Source organism: Eschscholzia californica, unplaced genomic scaffold (genome assembly GCF_041429995.1).
Source record: "Eschscholzia californica isolate CP2 unplaced genomic scaffold, dmEscCali1.0.p SCAF_5, whole genome shotgun sequence".
NCBI classification, from domain to species: domain Eukaryota; kingdom Viridiplantae; phylum Streptophyta; class Magnoliopsida; order Ranunculales; family Papaveraceae; genus Eschscholzia; species Eschscholzia californica.
This window is the reverse complement of record NW_028238472.1, coordinates 44,257,870-44,268,512: the sequence shown is the minus strand read 5'-3', so window position 1 is coordinate 44,268,512 and position 10,643 is coordinate 44,257,870. Positions and strand designations below refer to the sequence as shown.

General features: G+C 36.0%; 2 protein-coding genes across 3 annotated transcripts; both read right to left on the bottom strand.

Annotated features, from left to right (window-relative positions):
• Window positions 1-2,846: 2,846 nt before the first annotated feature.
• Window positions 2,847-6,455, bottom strand: LOC147539547 (GAG1At protein). Of its 2 annotated transcripts, XM_086643780.1 has the most exons (4): window positions 6,369-6,455; window positions 5,746-6,063; window positions 5,413-5,641; window positions 2,847-3,304 (listed from the first exon to the last, which is right to left on the bottom strand). In XM_086643780.1, the coding sequence occupies exons 3-4, from the start codon at window positions 5,558-5,560 to the stop codon at window positions 3,216-3,218; spliced, it is 237 nt and encodes a 78-aa protein (XP_086499906.1). In that variant the 5' UTR covers window positions 5,561-5,641; window positions 5,746-6,063; window positions 6,369-6,455; the 3' UTR covers window positions 2,847-3,215. The 2 variants fall into 2 exon arrangements, with proteins under 2 accessions (XP_086499906.1, XP_086499908.1); XM_086643782.1 differs by lacking the exons at window positions 5,746-6,063; window positions 6,369-6,455 and having other exon boundaries at window positions 5,413-5,677.
• A 2,298-nt stretch (window positions 6,456-8,753) lies between these two features.
• LOC147539546 (F-box protein At5g07610-like) lies at window positions 8,754-10,216 on the bottom strand. The gene has a single exon (XM_086641899.1). The coding sequence runs from the start codon at window positions 10,103-10,105 to the stop codon at window positions 8,843-8,845; it is 1,263 nt and encodes a 420-aa protein (XP_086498025.1). The 5' UTR covers window positions 10,106-10,216; the 3' UTR covers window positions 8,754-8,842.
• Window positions 10,217-10,643: the final 427 nt, after the last annotated feature.

Genomic DNA, 10,643 nt, shown 5'->3' with positions numbered 1-10,643 from the left:
GTTATTGTTGAATTTGTAGAATAGTTTAATAAGAGCAGTTTTTGACAGAATACAGCTCTAAAACTGAGCAACACAGTACAGTTTCTTTCACTGTTCTAAGTAGCATCTCCAATGCAAAGACTACTTTAGAGTTTTTTTTTCCAAATCATCTCCAATGCAAAATTCAATTGAGATCTTAAGAGGAGGCGGAAATATTTAATTTTAAGTTGTCTCAATTACAAACTCTATTTTTGAGAATTCTTGAGTGGCTTAGGTATCATATTCATCAAATTTAATTTTTCAATAGAAACTCTTTCTTTCTCTAACTATTTTTTTCCGATACACTCAGTTTAGCCATACAGGAAAGAGAATCCTAATTAAGATTTGACACAAGTGAATTAGCATTTTTTGAGTTTTACATTAGAGATGACGCGGCAACAGTTAACCTTAAGATGTCTCAAGAAAAAACTCAATGTTTAGATTTCTCTTGAGGATCTCAATTGTTTAGTCAATATTAAATATAAAACTATCAAGCTAGGAAATGACATCCAAGTAATTTTTAAGTTTTAAAGTAGCAAAGCCATTATAAAAATGTTCAAGGACAACACCAGAGGTTTTAATAATGTCCTTTAAGTGTGAGAATAATCCCACATGGGAGAGGAGTAACTATCAACCAAGAACATAATGTCTAGGTCTTCTCCGCTCATTGCCAATTGATTTTGAGTTGGATGACTACAAATTTAACATGGTAGCAGAACTAGGGCCACACGTAATAGGCTTAAAAGACACACGAGTCACACGTGATGGGGTGTGGAAACAGTCCTACATGGGATAAAGGGTAATTAGCAACCAAGAATATAGTGTATAGGTCTTTCGGGTGACGTGGAGCACATGTGGCTTTTAAGCCTATTACGCGTGAGCCTAGCTCTGATACAATCATAAGTTTGTGGTCATCGAACTCAAAACCAATTGGTAATGAGCGGAGAGAACCTGTACATTATATTCTTAGTTGCTAGTTACCTCTTCTCCCATGTGGGACTATTCTCACACGACCTCCCACGTGTGGCGTGGTTAGTCAAATACGTGTTTTGTTGTTTTGTTTCGGGTGACGTGGAGCACGTTTGGCTTTTAAGCCTATCACTTGCGGGCCTAAGCTCTGATACCATGTTAAGTTTGTGACCATCCAACTTAAAACCAATTGGCAATTAGTGGAGAGGACCTGCACATTATATTTTTGGTTGTTAGTTACCCCTTCTCACACGCCCCTTCACGTGTGGCACGGTTAGCCTAACACGTGTTCTTTTTTGTTTCGGGTGATGTGTGGCACGTGTTTTTTTTTCGAGTTACGTGGAGCACCTGTGGCTTTTAAGCCTATCACGTGCGGGTCTAGCTTTAATACCATGTTAAGTTTGTGGTCATCCAACTTAAAATAAATTGGCAATGAGTGGAGAGGACCTATAGATTATATTCTTGATTGCTATTTACCACTTCTCCCATCTGAGACTATTTTCACATTAAGGGTTTGTATAATGTTTTTCTAACTTTTATGGAATGTAAAAGGTATCTGATTCATTCAGAGAGGGGAGAGAGAGTCCCTAGACGCTACTTGAGAGGTACAACATTCAAATTTATTTGAGTTAATTCTTATTTGGTCCCTACTTTGTGATCAGCTTCCCTCTTTGACCCCCTTTATAAGATAAATTCTTAAACTACCCTTCTTATAAATTTAAACGTTTAAAATAAAAGTAATAAGGAACATCCCTCCACTTCACCCCTCTCTCTATCTTCTCCGACAAGGTCGCCGGCCTGTCGCCTGCCGGCGACCTTGAAAGATTAAAAAAAAAGAATTCACCTCCCTCTCTCTAAAAACTTTGCCGGAGATCTGTTGAACCAGACGTTCGAAGGTCTGGTTCAAAGATCTCCGGCGAAGGGAAACCCTTCGCCGGAGTTTGTTTTCCTTCGCTGGAGTTTTAAGAGAGAGAGAGAGTGAGTGCTTTTTTATTTTTTATTTTTAATCTTTCAAGATCGCCGTCCGGAAAATTTTTCGACCGACGACCTAGTCAGAGAAGACAGAGAGTGGGGTAAGGTGGAGAGATGTGTGAGGTGGAGGGATGTTTTTTTTTACACATAAATTTATAGGAAGGGTAGTTAAAGAATTTATCTTTAAAAAGAGGATCAAATTTGAATTTACAAGAAATAAGGGGCCAAGAAGGAAGCTGGTCACAAAGTAAGGGGCCAAATAGGAATTATTTTCGCATTTATTTGTTCAACAACACTTCAAAAGTACCTTCTGTTGACTAAGACGCAGGAGCCGCACCCGGCACATTTCTTTCTCAATTCAACATTGATAGAGAACCTGTCTGGATTGAGTGGTCTGCGCACAGCTTCTACGATCAGATCCGCTGCGGCAACGGTTAGAGCTCCTACGTTCACAGCAGCATTTATTCGGCTTCGATCGTCATTGGCAAGAAAAAAGTGTCAAGTGGGCAAAGTTCTTAATGTTTACTCTCATGCTACATTTCCAGTATACAAATTAATGTCTTGAATTCAGATATATTTCTTTCTTTTCTATTTGTAAGAATACATAAAGATAAACTAAATAAAATTGCTATACTAGTGCCAAGCCACGCCCCAACACCAGTGGGCACTGCACATGAGGCATGTCGGCAAATCGGCACAGTAGGAGGCATTCCCATGCCATGCCAAGACTGCACACTAGCCACCACAACGCATGAGAACCCTGGAATACCTAACCTAAAGTAGTGTAGCAATAAAAATCAAACAACAAAGTTTCTCAACTTGATATCGGGACCTGTTTTTTCGGAAAATAAATCGTCTCTAAGCAAATAAGCAAAGGACTACCCAAGTTTCAGAGTTCGAAATACCTCAACTTGAGGAATTAGAATGACCAGGAATTGTTACACACAATGGAAGAATAAATACATCTATGAACTCTTGAAGGACTCTGTAACAAAAGAAACTCATAAAAAAAAAAAGACAACTTATCATGGGCTCTCGACTTGAATCTTCAAGGCGCAACAGTAATTGGATCCAAAAAAAGTAAAGAACAAAGAAAAAAAGACAACCTAGTTTAACTAGTAATTATTGGGCAAAGAACTATCTTTTTTATTCTTACATGGAAATCCCTAACAGTGAAAAAACAAAAACAAAACTCTGAGACTCCCCCTGTGAAGAACGAAAAGAGCTGCCAGAGAAGAACTTCTTCCATATGAAAATCATTTAGTGGATGGACTTGAAGAAAGCCTTTCACTCCTAGCTTTATCTGCTTTTTCCAAGTAATCTTGGTGAGATCGATGTTTTGTTCCTAAGAAGAACAGACAAATTTCAGATAACCAGTCCAATTAAAAAAAAAACAAAGACTAAAATTAATACAGACAGCATGCAATAATATTTCAGGGCTCAATACTGAAACACAAACTGCTGTTATGTTCGATGTTAGTCTTTCATGCATTTTTGTAGGTGAAGAGTACAACACCTTTAAGAGTACACAGAGCATATCAGTTTATAAGTTTTTAATCTACTCAAGCTTTAAAACATATTGATCATATAGAAAAGCATAGTTCCTAACATGTTTCTCCATCTCGGTAAGTATTTTATGACTTTCGTGGCTTAATTTCTTAACCACGCTAAAAGATCACATCGCAATACTTTTAAGTTCCAAACTCGAAGTACCCAACTAAAAATCATAGCAAGACCATTTGAGCCCTTTTTCTATCACATGGGAAACTATTGCTTAGGCATTTCTTTGATGACATTAATAAAAGGATAAACCTTCTCTCTCATTATTTTGTTTTATACTTTCTCCAAAGTTTCCGCACGTGAAATAGCAACCAATATAACAAAAATTTAAGTCTTGATAACAACTCTACTAAGACTCTCTTGAATTTTCTAAACCTCAGCCATACAACTATAAAATATAATCCTCTAAGATCCATTTATTGATGGAGGCACTTTCCCTCATTCAATCCATTTCAAATACTCCAATTTTGACTGAATCCAAGAAACTCTAAGAGTTGAAATTTACCTAAAACAACAACTATCCAAAAAATCTGCAATAAGTAAAAGCTATAAAGAAAATGAAAGTAAGTCAAAAATAGAAACTGTTAAGGGGTCGTTTCACATCGGGTTTCATACAAACTGATTTATCTATATTAAACAGACAGTACATGATGTAGCAGCCTCTAGTTAGTGAAAGCGTTGCTATTGTTGGATGCATTTAGGCTTCCTGTTAGTGTAATAGCATAAAATATATATCGTCGTTCAAATATACACTTAAGGGTTTACAGTATCTCTGAAACTATTTTAGGTTATATATATACACTCCTGATGATTATTTCTCCGCATGTTTTTGAACTTCAAGAACAACAGTCTGTCAAGAGTTTCTGTTGAAATTTGAGGTGAAGCTCAAACCCGAATATCCAGCAGTGGTAGTTTACCCATCACAAATAATTCAGAAGGGGCATTTTGTATCTATTGTCATTTTGATAACAAATTTCACATTTTAATCCCTTCAATTCATGAGTGTTCTTGGTAGGAACATAAATGTTACTACTATAAGCTCATACATAGGGTAATTGTTTAATTCATACAAAAACTGACCGTGGAGTTGTGTAACAGTAAATAATTCATGGGGAGATGGTTGAAGTGAAGGAGTTTTCACTTTGAAACCCATGATTGCACATATGACGTGTCCAATAGGTCGATCTGGTTGGTCTTTTCTCCGCCAATTCTCAACCTTCGGTGTATCTAAATTTCGAGTTTCTTACTTCATGGATGCGTCAATGAATCCAATCGAGTGATACCATCAACTCACCACACAATAAAAGTGTATGATATTATCCATTGAACCAAATCTTACCCAAATAAAAACGAAGGAGCTGCCGAGCTCAAAAGACGACCTTTTTACTCGCAGTTCATAGATGGAGTTCAACTTAACACGGAAGGAGCTCAGTTTTATAGACTAAAGCAAATCACTGAAACTTATGAATATCCTAATACCCCAACTTTGGTAAGCTTCTTAGGAAGGACGATGTTACTTGCAAAAAACCAATCTAGTGACCTAACCAGACCTTTTGATTAATCCTCCACACCTCGACCTATTAGTTACAAAATAAGCGTTTTATGCCGAATAACTTTTTTTCCGTGAAAATAGCATAAGGTTTGGGATTTGGATTAACTAAAGCTTTAGTATATCTTAAAGATAGAGAATTGTTTGACAATCAAAACAAAACAAATTACGCACAAAAAAATACCCAAGACGAAGATCAAAATCAAATCTACAAAAGTTATGCATTTCTCATAAGAGTAATGAATCACTTTGGTATTTCTAGATCCTAAACCCTTTTGTTGTATAACTTAATAAAACTATATTTCTATGAATAAAGTAAAACCCTAAATGAAGAAGGAAATTACCTCTGTTCATGAGATACCAGGGAACACCAAAGACGACACCGATTAAAGCCATACCAACGAAGACATGCTTCTTCTCTCCACTGTGTATGTAGTAATGCATCCGTGACCTAAACCCTCCGCCATCACTCGCGCTGGGTTTGCTCTCCATCCTTTTTCTACAATTAGAGAAAGAAATTCGAACGAGGAGAGGGAAGAAGTTACCGGCGTTTAGAGCCGCTCGTGAGACGATCTAGAGAGAGAAAATCAAGCAAAAAAGAGTTTTGAGACTGTTCTTAAAGATCGAGAGAGAGAAAATCGAGTGGAGGTGGAGAGAAGAAGAAGAAGAAGACTTGCCGTTGAGTTGAAGAGGAAGATGAGCGTTGAACTTGTGGAAGAAGAAGCTTTCTGTAAAAAAAATACAGAGAAGAAGCAACTGTTTTGATTGATTTAGGGCTCAGGGGAGAGAGAGAAATTGATTTCAAACTAAGGGTCCGTTTGATACATGTAAAAACAGGGTGGGAAAATCGATTTTCGATTTCCACTGTTTCATAAAAACAAAAGAGTGTGAAAATCAAATTCTAGTGGGAAAAACTCGAAAATGATTTACCACAAAACAAATGGTAAAATGGTGTTCTTACCATTACAAAACAAGTCTCCTTCCAGTCCACCAGCCTTTGGTGCAGTGGTTGAACAATTCTCTTAAGCCCATGAGGTCGTGAGATCGAGTCTCGGTGGAAGCAGTTTGCCATCAAGATTTATACCACGTAATTTAGCCAAAAAATAAAGTAAATAATGTAACAAATTTGTCGGGCTTTAAGCCTCTTTCATGTTGTTGCTATAAGCCTCTTTCATTGATGGTTTAAATTAGGCGGTTATTGTGCTTATCACATCTTCATGATGTATCAATGCTTTGTAACGACTAACGTAGATCGCAGTTGATTTCTCAAAGAAAAAAAACACAAGTCTCCTTCCCTTACATTACAACAAGTCTCTCTCTCTTTCCATGCAATCTCAGCCTTCTGTATCTCCTAATCTACAAAAAACCCTTTCTCAGTCTCTCTCTCTCTTACCAATTTAAGATCGTTCAATTGCGGCCATTGAACGTGTATGGAACCGATTTCAAGTTCTCTAATCCTATCCCCTCACAACAAGCCATCTGTTCATTGTTTCTTCAAACAAAAAAAATGAATTTGAGTGAGAGATTTTCAAAGTATTTAGAAATCCTAATTTTTTTTTCCTCCTGTGAACAACATAGACTTCACCAGAAATTCGATTTTGGGATGGAGGTGCGAGAAGTTGCTTCTTGTAACCATAATTCCTTCCCGAATCCCTAATTCATATGAATAAGTTATTAACAAATTACTTCGGTATGCAAGGAGGCTAATTGCAAAAAATATTTTCGAGTTAGTCCCACATCGAAGATTCTTTGAAATTATAAGGTGTTTTGTGTGGTTTGCACCAAGCAAACTGCGCAAGGCTTATGAGCGCGCATGGCGTGGGCGCGTGGGCATTTGAAGACGCATTGGGCACTTTAGTGACACACTTTCACTTCTGATCAAATCCTTTAAGGATGTAACAGTGGGTGTTCGAGGTGATGGATCAAGAGAGATCCTTTGAGATCTAGCAGTCCAGATTCACCCGAAAGCCTGCAGTCAAGTGTGACGGTTAGGAATCATCCTTTCGTCTATATGCACACATTCAAACGGTTGCCAATACTCCTAAAAATACCAATCAGAACAAGCAAACAATAAACTATTTGAAATTTTTTCATTAGCATTCATAGTTACATAAGCATTATGAATCTTAAGAACAGGGTCGGTCCTAAGATTTCGGAGGCCCGAAACGAGTTATAAGAATGTGGCATGCACACGTTTCATAAGAAAAAATGTGTACATAACAATTCTCAACATTTTCCTTGCACACATGTGATATTTAAACATGAAACTTGTGCTCATAATTTGCAGTCTGAATCGAACGATCTGATTGAATTACTCGGCAATCAGTTCGGGGAAAGACATCGTACGTCCTTAGTCGATCCACCGGTCGAGTGGTTCGGCGAGTTCGGAATTCGACGAATCAATAGCTTGTTTCAGTTTCCTTTTTTTAATTAGAAAAGAAAATATTAGGAAACGATTCTTTTAAAAAATGGTCAAAGAAATGGTAGTGGTTGTGGTGGTGGTAGTGAATGTACAGTGGTAGAAGTTTATAAATTGTGGTGGTGGTAGTAGAGGTACAATGGTGGAGGTTTATTAATCGCGATGGTGGTAGAAATTTCAACTAAAGTAATTAAGAAAAGCACCATTCATAATGGTGGTTGTAGTGTTGAAGTTTAGTAATGGTGGTGGTAGTGGAGATACAATGGTAGAAGTTTAGTAATTGTGGTGGTAGTAGTGGAGATATATTGTAGAGGTTTAGCAATTGTGGTGGTAGAAGTAAAGTAACAAAATAAATAGATAATTTAAGAAACAAAAAATGTTTATGCTTGGGAACGAACCTAGATTGTTTAGATCATCAAACATGTTGCTTACCATTGAGCTACTTTAGATTACTTGTTGCATTTAGTACATGTTCTAGTGAAATAATGAAAATTTGGTCCCCTCAGGGCTGGCCCTGCTTAAGAAGTCAGTTCGTTAATCGTTCTTACTAATTATTCAAAGTTTGAACGCTTTCAAAGATTCTAAGTACTCTTAGTTGTCAAACTGAAAAGTGCAATCGTTTCATCTTAGGAGACAAACACTAGACTAGTTTCGGTACTAATATTGTGGTGTTAACTATTTAAAGAAAGAGACAACTCGACCCAGCTTTCTTTTTCACATCTCTTTTTCTTTTATGATTATCATTATTTGTTTTTATTATTTATTTCTTTTGATAGAACATACTTAAAAGTCCGCATACAAAACCTAACAGAACTTTTGTTGAAAAATCGTATTTAAAAGCTCGTACTTCAAACAGAAACATGTTTTAAATAAAAAAAACTTTTGTTTTGAAAAATCAGATTTAATAGTTTGTATTTCAAACAAAAACTTGTCTCGCCTTTTTCCTAATCTTCAGAAAGAATTTTTAATTTGTTTATCACCACGTTTGATTTTACTTAAATATACTAGAGAAACAACAATATCCATGACCTTTATAGGATGCAACAACATAAAGACTAACAACAATGGCCGTTAGTCTCTTGTTACTTTACGGGCAATCAACACGGTCATCGTCAATCAATGTTCCTAACTAGAAATATTTCAAATTCGTTCTCCAAAATCATCTCCCAACCTTAACAAAATATCCCAAAATTTTAAACAAAAAATAAGATGCTTTTACTGATGTAATCAAACTCAAAAGGGCAAAGACAGCAAGATTAAGAGATATGATGCAAAGATAGCTAAATAAGTATGATTTACATGGTCCTCATTACCTGCAATAGCAATGAAGCGAAACTAAAACATGCAGTAGATAATCAGACATCAGCGAGTGTCTCAACGTATTGATGAGAATGGAAAAAACGATATGGTCCTGAACTTAACTCAACACACCATTTTGCTGCATCAAAATCATGAATTTTCTGGAAACTCTTCTCTTTCAAATCATAAGAGATTATCGCCTTATTACTTGATATTTGCAGAACTAGCCTTGACCAACCATGTTTTTCTTCTTCTATCAAAAGTAATATAGAGAACTCAAAACGACCATCATATCGATTCAAGACGCTAAAACTCATACCCAAATTACCAAACGTAAATTCGTCAAGACTAACTCGGTACTTCAGATTCCATCCAACACGATCAATATCCATCTCCAAGACATCGAACCATGTCGTACATGGCTCATACGTTTCAATAAGATGCAAAAGTCCTTTGTACTCCCCAAAATACTCGATTTTCCTTTCGGAACATCCTTCTGGAATGGGAGGTAACAACATTGTCTTCTTTAATTCTCGATCAATATCGAAAATAAGTAAAGAATTCGTACTGAGGCTAACCCAATGCAAACAACCATTACAAAAAACACAGTAAGTAATGAACGTATCAGTGGCTACAATAAAAGGATTTCCTGATAACCTCCACGAGTTTGTTTTAGAATCGTATATTTCGATCTGAAACCTCCATCGATCAATTATACCAACATTCACTACTTGATAGTAAGGTGATTTAAGTGGATCGAAAGCTAACCTAATATCAGCTGAACTATAATTTCGATTAGGAATGAGTTTTTGTTGATTTGTAGAAGGATTGAAAATGTAAACAAGATTACATTTAAATCTTATAAATGGAAAAGAGTAACAGAGAAAAAGTCCATTACAAGATTGCAAAATATCTAACCCAAAGATAGTCTTACAGAAAGTTAGGGTTTTGAAAGGGGTGCAGTTGCTATTGACACAATCAGAATTCACTTTTCTTTGATCAAGATTAATGAGTACGAAATTCTTAGGATTAATTGGACCAGATATGAAAGTTGATACAATCATAGAAGGGATATTAAAGTAGAATTTTCGAAGGGAAAATTTGGTGAGAAAATAATAATCAGAGATTAGAGAATGCCATTCTTTTGATACAGATTTGAATATAATAAGAGATTTCACAGGCAAACATACTAAAATCTGAATTAAAACATCGATATTTCTTCCTATAATTGATGAAGATGATGAATAATTCTGATCAGCATCATCATCTAAGTTCTTGCTTGAGGTGAACAAGCCAGATTTACAAGAAATTGGAAGCATCTTGAATTGAAACTAACACAATTACCTGAAACTAAACCCTATTAGTTCTTGAAGGTGATGTCATTGAAGTCTTTCTGATCGATCATCAGAAAGCAACTTCCCCCCCACAAACCCTAACTTCGAAATTACCGAAGTGAAACTACATAATATTGTTCAGTTCCTTCTTTGCCCCCTATATTTTTCATATACACAAATTGAACTCCTATTTTAACGGTTTAGTTCATATCTTCATATACCCATCTACTCTATCAAAAGTTTAAGCTTGTAAGAGAGCTAATGCCAATATGCCATTGCAAATAGGGTTTTTTCTCAAATTCCCCCTAGTTTACGACTAATTTCGTGGCTAGCCTCCTGTCTCTACGGAAATCCCAAATGACCTTTTAATTTTTCTTAACAATTTTTCGCTTTTTCACATGTTACATTTCCTCACTACTTTCTATCTCTTCAAGTTTCTTAATCATAATCTCCAAACACGAAAAGATACAAAAATAGATTTTTTTGGACAAAATAGTTTTGACAATATTTTAGATGAAGATGA